The 14,192-nt window shown below is 32.6% G+C and overlaps 1 protein-coding gene across 3 annotated transcripts in view; it reads left to right on the top strand.

Annotated features, from left to right (window-relative positions):
- LOC125064988 (protein outspread) overlaps positions 1–14,192 on the top strand; it is a 233,056-nt gene that overhangs the window by 188,280 nt on the left and 30,584 nt on the right. For all 3 annotated transcript variants that reach the window (XM_047672363.1, XM_047672364.1, XM_047672362.1), the window contains exon 4: positions 11,029–11,217. In XM_047672363.1, coding sequence (XP_047528319.1) covers positions 11,029–11,217 — 189 coding nt within the window. The remainder of the gene's footprint in view (positions 1–11,028; positions 11,218–14,192) is intronic.

Raw genomic sequence — 14,192 nt, 5'->3', positions numbered from 1 at the left:
TGTTTGGATCTTTTTTTTTTTTATATTATATCGACAATGACCAAATAATCTTTTCAGAATTTCATCAAAACGCTACGGTATTTTAAATTAAAATATAATATTAGTTAGAAAACGCTAAAAGGGAAAAACATAAAATTTAACGACATTCATTTAAGTTATGTTACTTTTATGAGCTATAAAATATATAACTGTATATATTAACGAACACTTTCTCCCTAGTTAAGTCAAAGTGACATTCAAACACAAAATTTAAGTAGGTAAGGGCTTGTCTAGCAATCAGCTGATCCGTCTAATCGGCTTAAAATATTCTGTCGCGCCTTTCCTTAATCGCTTGTGTTATACAGCGTGTGATAAGTCTTGTATTAAATGTATATTTATTTTATATAAACATAACCGAGCTTGGTGGTAGGGCTTTGTTCAAGCCAGTCTGGGTAGCTACCAACCGCTCACTAGGTATTCTACAGCTATTGTTGGGTTTGAAGGATGAGTGAGCAGTGTAACTACAGGCACAAGGGACATAACATGTTTGCACCCAGAGTTGGTGGTGCATTGGCGATGTAAGGAATGGTTAATATTTCTTACAGCGCCAATAAGGGTGGTGGCGACCACTTAACGTCAGACCCATTTGTCTGCACGCATAAAAAAGGAAATTTCGCCACCTGATGGTAGAATCAACTTCTACCTATAGCCATTAGCATTTACCACTTTAAGAAATGTAAACCACTTCTTACACCTACAATGCTATCATACCACTGACTTCAATCTATATTACCGTTTAAACAGAAACACTACAATATTCATTATTTAACTAACAAAATCTGTTATTTCTAATTCTAACATACATTATATACAAATGTTATATACATCATTTCTATACTATATACGACATTCTTCATATTAAAGATTTACTAACAAGATAATATATTTTAATAATACTTGTTACGCAATTAATTAGGTGTAGCGATTGACATCGAAACAGATCACTTGTTCGTATCTTTATCATCTTTATAAATTGTATTTAATGGTCTTTTGTGACAGCGAAAGTAACAGCCACTTATTATACTAACAAGATGATGAGAAGTAAGATAGAATTATAGTCTCTATATACAGATTTTTATTCGATACATATTTATAAGTAAAAGTTATATCTACCGCCATTTTAAAAAAAAAAATATCCAGACCACTAAGGAAAGGGCGAAAGAATCTCTGCGGGTTCTCTTAATTAAAAAATATTTTATGTATTAATCATTAAAATTGGCAAAAACACAAACTGAATAATAGAATAAATGATCCTAACGATCTCAACATATCGAAATTGTCCGATGATAACCATTTCTGTGTTTTCCTTCAAAATATACTTTACAAGTTTCCGGCTTTGCTTGCATACGAGGAGGGCAAGGTGTTAGAAACAATACGTCATCTTACACCCATGATGACGTGATGATTGGTTGAGTAGTTAACGCAGAACCATAACAAATAAACAAACTCACATTTGTACTGTTAATTTTTATTCCAGTAGGTTCCAACAAGGATTCATTTAAATTAATTGTTAAGCTATAATAATATTCCACTGAAAAGGACTAACGAAAATATTCAAGATTTACTCGTCTGTACGAAAACATTAATTAGATTAAGATATCGGTCTTGTAGATACAATTACATGACTTGTATAGATAACACCCTGTATGTGTCCCTGGTGAATGAATCGTGAACCAAACTTCGGGGCTTCGTGTTTGAGTGACCGAACGCACGATTTTTATGTACACATTATTAATACTACACTTCACCATCTTAATTGCCTCTTTGGTGTTTGATTAAAAAGGCTGAAGTTTTTGAGCCGAAGCCTCTTGCTATTTAATGCTCTAAGTCATTGACCCTAAGATTGATCTAGGCCAAGAGATCTAGGGTTGATTGTAAGGCTTTCGACCCAGTTCTCTAGATCGGTACCACAATTTTATCACTAATTCTATCGCCGAACAGCAACCCAGTATTGTTGTGTTCCGGATTTAAGGGAGAGTGAGCCAGGGTAACTACCGATATAAGGGACCTACCATCTTAGTTTCCAAGCTTAATGGCACATAGGCAATGTAAAATATCTTTCCAAAGTTGTTAAAATTTTATCTTTACAATTAAAAAATGCGTTTAAATTTTCTAACACTTATCTAATATACCTTTAAATACCATATTTATAGTTTTCAATGCTGTTTTGTATATGTCACGCCTTAATTCGAACTTGCCCGATTATTTAATAATATTTCATTTATTTACAAATGATAAAAGAATTTCAAAAGATTGAAATCAACTGCCTCTTACGGCATTTCAACATTGCGATGCTGTTATTAAGTTATCGTTAACTTTATGGATATGATAAAATGATATATATATATTTATAATTGGCCGAATAGACCGTTTAATTACTCGAATCGTTTAAAATTATATGATCTAAAATAATCGATTTAATTTTCAACATAAGTTAAAAGGGACAATATAAAATAAGTATAATATTAAAAAATAACAACAACAATTCAAGTTATAAATAAAGTATATAAATATCGCTCGTATAAATTATATATAAAAAATATACTGTTGCACGTTCGTGACACGATACAGTTTACAAACGAAAGTGATTGTATAACAGAAGCGAGACATTCCTTTATTAAGAGAAATTGTTGTAATCAATTAATTATTAACATTTATTATATATAATGATATATCAACAGGCTCGACCGGTCTTTGTGTGCGTAGATTGAGAATTTATTGAGACACCAATTTTATGATAACTTCATAATCTTTTTGTTGAATATTCGAATATCTTCCGATGAACAAATTAATATATACTATTGCAAATAAAGTATTCACAATTTTAAGATGTATAATAAAATTATTTTCAGTTAATAAATCGTATGTTGCGTCAATTTGACTGACACGCTGATAAGGTCTCAAAATATGCGGTTAGCAAGAATAAGTGGCTGCGAGTTGCGAACTGACATTTACGGAAAGTGTAGTACGATAAGCGAAATTATCCACAGCCACGGAATCAGCATCCGTGACGAAATGATTGTCCATCTCGGCTCAAGTTGAGAGATTTTGAGTGGATTTGGGAATCCATTTAAACGGATTTCGTATTTGAAAGTGTGTGACGGTTCGTTGTACATTTCCTAGCAAAATTTTTTTTTTTTTAAATTCATTTTGATAGGCAAATTAGCAATTGACGATTGAATTTTATAAGTAGCGCCTAGAGTCCGGCAATATATTGGTAGTTGGTTGGGCCTGTACAAAGGTCAATCACTGATAAAATAAGCAACCGTACTTTGAGTCTATTCAAGTATACTAAAATTATAAGCCAGTGAAGCTGCAAACGAAAAATACTTAAATAATTACAATCATTATATACTTATTAAATAAAACACCATTGTAAATTTAATCGAGATCTTTGGGTATTTAGGAGGTTAAATTAAATTTAAAAACAAACAGCTTTCAAAGGTTAAGCTTGCATTGGTTACAAAAATCTGAGCCAGATTATCTCTCAGCCGCGAAAGCTCGTCACTCAGATCATTCGCCCATCGTTCACTTCCTACCTGCGGCTTTGTTTGTATTTCCATTACTGCGGTGAGTAGCGGTGCCCCCGCTTCTATTCGGCTACAAGCTGACTGTGGTCGGATCTGTCTCGATCGCTTGTCACTCGTTCGTTGCTTCCTACTGTTTCTAATCACTGCCATTTCAAAGAGGCACCGTTAATAAAGTTTGACGGCGGTCGATGTTTGTGTACAATCTGGTCGTGTGTTATTAGGTTACTTATAATTGATAATTGTCAAATTTTCTTAAGTTCATCGGAAGCGATCGAAGAGGCTACTTGTCATATATTTTAATTTGAACAATTTTTAAATGCGATGGCATGATAGTGTTTTATATGTATAAATATATGTGGAAACCTGTTTGATTTTGGTAATTAGACTATGTTTTTTTTTTTTACTAAAATCTTTTTTATCCTGTGCTTTATTGTCACTCGACACCAGATAGTGTTGCAGTACTGTCTATATAGTTCATCCGATCACCGTGAAAATTTATATACATATATGTATATATCCGTCTGTCGGGTTATGCTGGTTAATTTTAAGATCACGATTAAACAAGTGTTCCAAATAACACATTAAACAAATGTTGATATACAAATACTTTGCTAATGATTTAAAAAAGTACATTGATTAATTTTATCATGAAGCGTTCATTAGAAACGTCATTTCATATCATTAATAAACAAGTAACATACTTTATATTATGTACTGGTTAACATGCGTGATTTGATTTGTGGTGACGTCATAACACTCTTATGAGGTTTAGATAAATTAAAAGTTAATTTTACAAATTTATAAATATTCAATATCTCGGAGTATTCTTTGACAGATGACACCTTAACCGATGATAGATAATGACAATTAAAAAGATTAAAGTATTTCATTTTGTTTTTGAGTTGCAGCATAAAACTGAGTAATTTCATTACAATAAAAAAAAAACAATTATTGAAGACAATTAATTGTACCAAACAGACGAATGGCATTCTAAATTGTCGACGGTGAGTGGTAGAGTGTAACGTGTCCCACATACAATAGGAAATACGGCAGGTACGATAGGGATGTCGCTTCCAATTAAATTATATATAAATAATAATTAAAACAACTTATCCTTTCGGAAAATGCGTAACGACACACTCTAGCATACGCGCGCTCATTGGTCGAATCAAAAAGCGCGCGCTACCCAATTCCTGTTACACACTTGCTACACCCGCGGAACGCAAGAAAGCGAGATGGAAGATGTTTCACATCAAAAATCGGATAACGCATAAATCAAACACAAAAAAATATTATATGGTTAATTTTCTTGTTTTTGTTGTAAAATCATAGTTTAGAATCAATCGACTAACATTAATGATCAATTACTACATAATTTAATGTAAAAACAAACTACTTCAACTCAAAGGTGACATTGTAAAATAATGGGTAATATATTTATATAAGACTTAAATAATTTTAATTTTCTCTATACGTAAAAACTAAAAAGTAAACCTTTCCCCTGGTAACCCTGCACCTGGATGCAAATCACTAACGACATCTTATTAGCACGGAACCGCTGATCTCGGACACTTGCTTTAATGGATCACCTCGCTAATGGGTAGCAATTGGAATTACAGATCGCACAATGGATAGACGGAGAATAATTTAATCGGCAATTAGGAAAGTTTATTTTAAAGGCAATAAACATAATAAACACGTTTTCGTAAACAACGTACGCTTTTCTTAAGAGTACTTTCAAAAGTAGCTTTATATATATTCAATTTGAAACATGTGTACCGATCAATTTTACTCTGTACCTAATGTATAATGTATAAACCTTTAATGTATAATCTACTTCAATTTAATTTATGCAAAATGAAAAAAGCGATTTTGCTTTGCTTGTTGACTTTCAGGCAGGATATATTATATACATATACAATTGTGTTTAACTAATATAACTTTGTATTTTAAATGTTCAAAAAGATTAACTACTTGATTTTATTACCGGTTCTTCTTGGTAGAATCTACATTCCGAACCTTTTTTGATTATGATTTTATTGAGAAATTTTCTTGGACAATATTAAAAAAAAAATAGCTGTTTCTCTTTTCGAATGTATTACCCAGACTACGACGCCCAGTAAGGACATATTGCAAATTAAATTGTAGAATCTTGTAACATTTTTATAATAGTAATTCGTTATCTGAAATCTTGAAAAATAAAAACAAATAAAACTATATACCATATCAAATTGCTTACCGTGTACGAAATCTGTTGAAATGCACTATATGTAATGGACAGTGAGATAGGTTCTCATTATCAAAGAGCGGTTGATCTCGACAACTTGGACAAGGTGTTTCGCACTAATTGATCACCCTCGTAAATTGGAAACAAATTCGATCAATAGTTCTGTGAATATCTACGAAGTTAATTGCAGACATCTATGTTACTGATAGAACACTTTTGGTCTAAATTAATCTTGGAATTTAAATTAACCATGTGATATAAAATCGTATCAGAATGTTCAGTATGTGACATGTCTTATAATTCTTGTTACACCGTTTGAATTTTGTGATTTTTTATTATATAGAGCGACATTACATTACATTTTATTTTAGTACGGTAAATAATTTTTAGACGTATATTGAATTTAATAATCTAGATTACAACTACGATTACGAGCAGCAAAATATAAACAAAACCTTCATTAATTTTATAAAACAAATGAGTAAAATAAATATAAATCAAAGACGTAAGAATAAAATTCGAACTGTCTCCGTTTTAAATTTAATAATCCATCGCTTACAGTCGTATCTCCCGAGCACGAGTCGCTTAAGTAGCTATTAGTATCATAAATTCAGTGGGTGTAAATTCTTCACAAGACGAGATAGAAATTAGTTAAACATAAACTTATACTACTAAAATACGTCACAATCATTGTTATGGAGACGGCATTGACACTAATCATTTCCTTGTTATAAGCTTATGAATGAAACATGTTTGTATAATCAAAACGGGGTCGAGTTCATTCGAACCCAATAAAATAAATGGCGCCAGATACGACACGCTTAGATTATTTACGATCGCATTAACTTGATAATTTCTGTAATTAAAGTTTTTAGAAAACAACATTGTTGCCAACGTATGTACTTGCAATATCGCTAATTACGCGACACAGTTAATTTCACGGAGAACTTGAGGTATCAATTTGACAAAAAACACGCGGCATGCAATATTTTAATGAAATTGCTTACATCATGTATTCTCGTTTTCACAATTATCAAGAAAAAAGTGAGATGTTTCATAGCACAGAGAACCCATAAACTGGACGTCCAACCTTGAATACAAATCCAGCGCTATATTAAAATTATTATTTTATTAAATTTTAATAAAAACACTTATGAAAGGCAAACTAGAGGTACCACCGATTAAGACAAAAAAGTAACCGAAAAATATGATATAAAGGGAAAAATGCTCAAAGGGACAATTGACAATCTTGCATATAAAATAGTTGATTTAAAACCAAACATTTGTTGTCAGATTCATGAATTGTTTTAATTATAAACTACATTGACAGACGACCTTTCTCTATCACTGGACTAAGTATATGAGTTCACATCAGACCCACTTTACATTTCAATTCCTTTAATTGACATTCATATCATAATTCACTCTTCGACTGCTTGAATACCATAACGGCTATCTCATTGACCTTTATCTATCAGAGGCTGCGTGCGTGAGGTCCATAACTCTAGGGATAATCGGCGACACTGCGTGGGCGACCCTATAACTGTTCAGCACTTATATTTAACGGTGTTAGCTGACTGACTGTATCATTCGAAGCATGCAATAAAATAATACACATATATCAGCAATACCTACACCATGTATAATGTCTTCAACCGTAAAAGTTGTAACTGGTCTGAAGAAATCATCTATATTTAAATACGCCTGATTCGTTACTTTCACGTTGGAATTAATGAGCATATCAAAAAACACTTGGGCGTCTTAAAATAAATACATTCCAGACACAGTTTATTGAAATATTTTTTGTTTTTAGTTCAATTATCGCTCGAAGGATTTAAAACATTTTTTCTTTACCAAATAGATAAATTTTATTTACAGCACCGTTATAACTGGATTCCGTTCTTAACATTCGATAACTTTACGTACATAAATAAACCATGAACGCGGTAAGAAACTGTTAGCTATCCCATAGCTAATCTGTAATGTTCTTGATGACCACCAATATATTTGAACCTTATTTCCAACATCGATGTTTCGGATGTCTTGTATTGGAGAATGACTGAGAGGTCTATGGTGTTATTTAAACTGGTCAGGATTCGTTAGAGGTGTAAGGCTAATTGTTTTGTACACGGACCTAAGATTTATAACGTCACGCAGTGAGCAAACTAAGTTTGACTTTAACGTTTAATTTAATGACAATCTTAATTAATGAGAATTCCTTTCTAAATGCTTGTAGGAATCTCATGCAAAAGCTTTGCTTAAAATTAAAATCAATACATCAAGGGTTTTTACTTACTTTTTTAATAACATATTTTTTCATCCAAAATTTTAATTACAAAAAATTTATTTCATATGTATAGCTTTGGAAAATTCTATGACAAAATCGTTATTACCTATGATTATTCTTATCATTGTCGTAAATTTGTAGTAATTCAACATAAATTCGCAATGAAAGCTGCGCAACTAATAAACATCAAATATAAAATTACTAAAGTTGACGCACCTAATAATGGTTACATAAACTCAACAGTAAAATCGTGTTATATAGCAAAGACATTAATTTAACATCTGACAGAATTCGAGTGCTCAATATAATATGATTAATTCAAACGCCAGGGTTAAACGAATTTATTTATTTGTCACGGTACTGCATAATTGGTTTTAAGAATTGTCCAATTCGGCTTCATCGACCAAATATTACTAGCTCCCAAAAAATACACAGTACAATTTTTAGGGTTTTGACATCCTGACGTATGCCTTATTTAAGTAATTATAATATACAAATATAAATTCGCACTAATAACAACTACTAAGAAACCACTAAATTAGTTAAAAGCTATTTATGAAATTTTGATTTAAAGTAAAGGTCTTTGTTAAATGTATGGATATAACATCGTGTTTAGCCCTCAAAAGCAATACATATGGGAGTTCCGCCCATTCATGGTCCGTTTGAATGGCTCTGTCCCGCTACAACGGAAATTATGGTTGCTGGACCGTCGCATGGGAACAATTGCATAATCGTTAATCGCTGCCGTCACAACAGTAGGATTGCAGGCGATAAAATCACGAAAACTTCAGTCGGCAGGAAATTCATTTCCGACTTTATATTGACAATTTTTACGAGCGGTCAAGACTCTACGCAATGGAAGACCCTTGAGCCGTTTCAAACATACATCCTTTGACACAACCGTTGCATAATGCTGGCGTTGCTCGCGATCTGATGTCAAATTAGACCATTTCGGGACACAGGGAAAGTAGTATAATAAATCACCTTGTCTTTACGTCTCATTGGGCGTGATTAATAAACTTTGATATACGCTTATTGAAGCTTGACCGCTTCCATGATTCGACCGAGGATTTTAATTGGTCATATCGTTAACGTGTTTTACGTGAAATTTATTTTCACTTTTTCGGTTCGTTATCTGTTTTCGTTAGTGCTTTCACCGATGTTTCGTTTAAATTCGCAAGATTTATTTCAGATCATTGTATATATTAAATGTTATTTTGACGTTTTGACACTACGCTTATCTCTTATGATGGATGAGGTGACGAGCTAAAGTGTCCATTAAATATGACATGACCTCCTGGCTTTAGTAAATAAACTTAATTAATGTAACGATTAGTATTATGATAAACTCCGTGTATAAATATCGAAGTTATCATGTCTATATTGTATCACTGTCTAAGGTTTCTTGAAAATGTATGTTGTATACAATACGTTATTCCATCTAACATTGTTTTTTCTCACGATGTCTTTTGTATTACGTATATTTCTTCTATGTAAATGAATAAATGTAAAAAGATATCAATTATTATTAAATTTTATCTAAATGACATCTGGTCAATTTAAGTTTACCGGCAAACCTGCTGATTGCTGATACATTTTGACATTCCGGTTATTTTTCAAGACAATAAAACGAAGTTTCCTTATTTACAGTTTCATTATTTATTTAGACTACAATGTCATATTTACACGCGTCATACGATCGTTTTGTTATGCACTGAAACGATTAACCTCGACTCAAGCGTAGGTCAAGTTCATCAGGCCAGGGTCGCTTTAGATTAATACCACAATCCAACGCGGGCGGCTGATAGTTTTCTCAAATAGATGGGCTGTAAAATACAACACAACAAATAGCTTTGTATTAAGCATGTCTGCTTTAGTGATCACAATACTGTATAAAAGGGCATCTTCAAAGAATCCTCGCCAATAAAATTACAAAAACTATTTTTAGATGAAGGTGCTACAAAGTAATATTCCTCGCAATGCTCTGCTAGGAATAATTTGCGACCTTTGAATAGCTCTGAAATTGGCGCTGATAAATTAATCTTTTAAACACTGCAATTACGAATACCTGGGATAATATTTTAAACGTTTAATTTACTTCTCACCATCAGCGAGGAAATAGAGTCTAGATTCATATAAATATCTAGATAAACGGATCGAATATCCTTAATGAGCCTGAGACTAATTACGTGCGTTGGATGGTCTATTAGGGCTAAGCTAAGTGGATGTGATATAGTATATTTGCCTTTTAAGTGCGACGTTGAGGTACTGGGTAGGACGTTGAGACAGTTTGTCACTGGAATGGAGGAACTAAAGCTACGTTCATATATGACTGAAAAGTACTATCTTTAAATTCAAATTTGGTGTTCGTTCGTTCGGTTCGTTTTGTTTGTAAAGTATCATAATTTGTATTTAACACTATTTAACCAATTAATTAAAATATAATATTTCTGAACGATCTTGTCTTTTTTGTTTTCATTTGATTTATGTTTTAAAATAAGTTCACCAATCTCTTCTAAAGAACATTTATAATAAAACACTATCGTGTGTATCAACTCCTTTTCATGCGAGACACGTAAGCTTAATACAACTTACTCGCTAACTAAATAATGGATAGGTGACGCCTCTCCCTAGCTTAAGATGTTGGTCTAAATAAACGCGTCTAGTCTTACCCCCCGCGGAGACCGACAGTGTACCTGATACTTGCTAGCGTCAGAATGCCGTTAACTACAATTTCCATGAAGAAAACTTGATTACAACGTTGCCCGCGCGATAAGTACATTTCCTAGGCTATTTAAAGATTTGAATTAGGAAATATTATGATTTATTATGCAGGCGTTCTCTTTTTAAATCTTAAAAATAGAAAAAGTTCCCAATTTCCATTGAAAATATTTAGTAGAAAAATTCTCCGATGCATGTTTTACAAAATATATTTTCTGTTACAGCCAGACACAGTCCCGCAAGCCAGCGTGGATATGACGACAGTGCTAGAAGTGAGCGAGGCAGATAGCGTGACGGGTCATGCCCACAGCCTGGCCATCACGGCACCGGAACGTGTCACGTTCGTCAAAGGAACTTGTAGAGAAGAGGCGCGGTGGTGGTCTGACGTGCTGAGCGTATACCCGAGAAGCAAGGTATGTTATTACTGACGTTAAGCATATAAACCCTTATAATATATATTTTTAGGCTCCTGTCCCTTTTCGAAAACTCAACTAAATATTTTATTATATTTGTAGCACTGTGTACTTAAAGTTCAATACTTTATAATTGGTTATTATAAACCATTTAACCGTTTATTTTGAAACCTACGTATTATTTTGAAATATCTAACAATTAAATTAGATGATTTTATGATGATATTCCAAACTAATAATACATTTAAATAAAACACCAATTAGTTCAAAACACATTACTTCCATAATTCGTTTCTACAGTTGTAAATTATACTCACGCCATCGTCAGGAAGTAGCTGGAAGCCATTAAGTGTCATATCTCCTGCGTTTGTATCCGTTATACTATATTTTGATCTGCAACGAGGACAGGCGGATGCTAGCAGATTATGAACCAGTGAATTACCTTAAAAGGTTCATGAGACTCTAATTATGAAACGTAATGGAAACAGATTGAATGTTACCTTCGTGAGGAATGATAGCAACTGTCCTGATAATGTTTCATTTCCGGCGATTGGTAATGGAAGCGTTGAATGGTTGATAAGCGTTTGAAACGAGGATTCTTCGAGAGCCTGCGTTGTTTATTGTACACCTGTTTAGAGAGAAATATACGGCCGATTTAATAGTCCCTCGTATCGTTATAGAATAGTGAATGCTTGGCATGAATCAAGTGCTAGGAGACGTTTTCAATTATTCTATAAATGTATTCCGCTTACATTTTTATTTATAATGCCATTTTCAATAACGCTCCACTGCAATCCTTTTATCCAATTTGAGGTCATATAAAAATGTTGATTTGCAATTAATTTTAAATAAATAATTAGAAAATTTATTAAATAAATATCGCGTATTCACTAAGCATTACTAGCAAAATATTAAAATGGCGATGATTGATTTTAAAGACACTATTTCCCATTAATTCGATACGAAATGGGATTCAACAGGAAATTCTCGAAGGGAAATCTGGTACAAGCATTAAATGATTCATGCTTTTGACAGATATATTCATAATTGGAAACGTTTTCTCCGAGTTATATTATCTTCTTGTAATCATTCAACAATTAGTACTATGCAGTATATAATTTATTTCGTACTCGGAGATGAAGGAACATAATGAGGAACTGAGCGTGTACCAAATTTTCTGCCAGCCTGCATTGAAGCAGCATTCTTTCAGAGAACTGGGCTTTGTTATTCGATGAGACATTATTAATTTTTTTGTTCTACCTTTATTAAGTTTTTACTAAGTTCTAACTTATAGTTAGTATTTCTTAGTGTTAATCAAACTACATTAACTACATTAACCTTTATTTAGGTTTCGACATGTTTGTCTGACAAATCGAAAAAAATATGTAACAATTTTTATTCAGAATTTGTACTATTGATATGGATTAGTTATATGCATATGTATAAATAAACAGGTATCTAAATTGCTTGATAATAGAATAACATTTATCAAAGGCAAAGTAAATACGATAGTTGAAACTAAATACAATCCTGGACAAAGCGGTCAGGAGCGTGACGATTTGCATGCGCTGGAACCGGCTCGTGTCCTTGGCTTTCAATTGGCATGTAACCTGATAACTGGACTAGCACTCAAAGGACAAATGCATTGTTGACTTGTATAAAGTCGTCAGTGTTTATATTTATAACCATACCGCGTCAAGGTATTCGAACGATGCATTTTAGATTCAGAGCTTGGACTGATATCGTTTCTGCGACAAGGTTCTTTCTGTATCAAAATTGAATCGTAAGATATTAGTATTTATTTTATGAGAACTAAACTAGCAGTTTGAGCAAGTATAATTCATTCATTTAAATCTTCATTCGTTTTCAATTCAGTATGAAGTGGTTACGTATTGAATGATGTAATTACATTTTTAAATTACGTCTCGTCAAATCGAGTAGGAAATGTAATCAATCACACAATCATCACGGTCGCTCATGGCCTCCATAGCTAACGGATCATTAGAGACCAGCGATTCGAGATTTGTTTCGATTTCGTGGAACTGCTTATTTAAGTACCTGAACAGATGTTGATATTATATTGATACTTGCAGGATTTGCTGACTTGGTAAACTTTGTCGCATTTTTATTGCGTCAAATTTAAACATTAACAGTCTTACGTATAACCGATGTTTAGCAGGTGTTTAGTAAAACAGTATTTTATCTCTTTCTATCGTTATTGGTTTGACATTCAAAAAAACAAGACAACAACTTTTAACTATTAACCTACTATTTTATTGTTTTCGTAAAATTATCACGATATAATTATATGGTTTTAATATATCTTCTATTGGTGATGGAGATGGTATTTTATTTTAATTCTGATATGTTAATCATACGGAAAATTTCTGTAGTAACCACTTGGTTACTACAGAAATTTAAATCTCTTAGTTATTTAACTAAGAGATTTTACAGAAAATATATCCCATTTTTTTTAAATTAATTCGTAGAAGTTATGACAAATTCATTACAAATATAGAGCACATATTACTAACAAATAATACATTCAAAACGAAATCTATTTTAAGACCACTGCCTTAAGCCGAAACAAGTGCAACGACATTAATGTACGAATTCGTGTTGCGTCCTAAATAAAACAAATTAATGTAACAGGACTCGATTTGAACTGAAAGCAATTTTTCAATTGGGTCAATAGTCGATCGGTTCCAGTGAATTTTGTCTGCGACCCAGTTGCCGCAAATACACCATAATTAGAGCTGGATGGAATTTCTCGCTCTGACTCACTGACTAGAAGCCGCTCGTAAACTATTTCAAATATATCCAATTATATTTGGTAACTCGTCAATATTTTATCAATATAATAATATTGGTGTGTTTGAACAACAAAAAGTAAGTAGTTGTAAGGAGGTTTTTTATTTTTAAACAGTGTAGTAAAATGCAATATAATTGTCAGTAAATGTCTCACTGATGGAGCA

The sequence above is a fragment of the Vanessa atalanta genome, chromosome 6 (assembly GCF_905147765.1).
Source record: "Vanessa atalanta chromosome 6, ilVanAtal1.2, whole genome shotgun sequence".
Classification (NCBI taxonomy): Eukaryota; Metazoa; Arthropoda; class Insecta; order Lepidoptera; family Nymphalidae; genus Vanessa; species Vanessa atalanta.
Note: the sequence above shows the minus strand (reverse complement) of the source record. Positions and strands in the feature narration are given on the sequence as shown.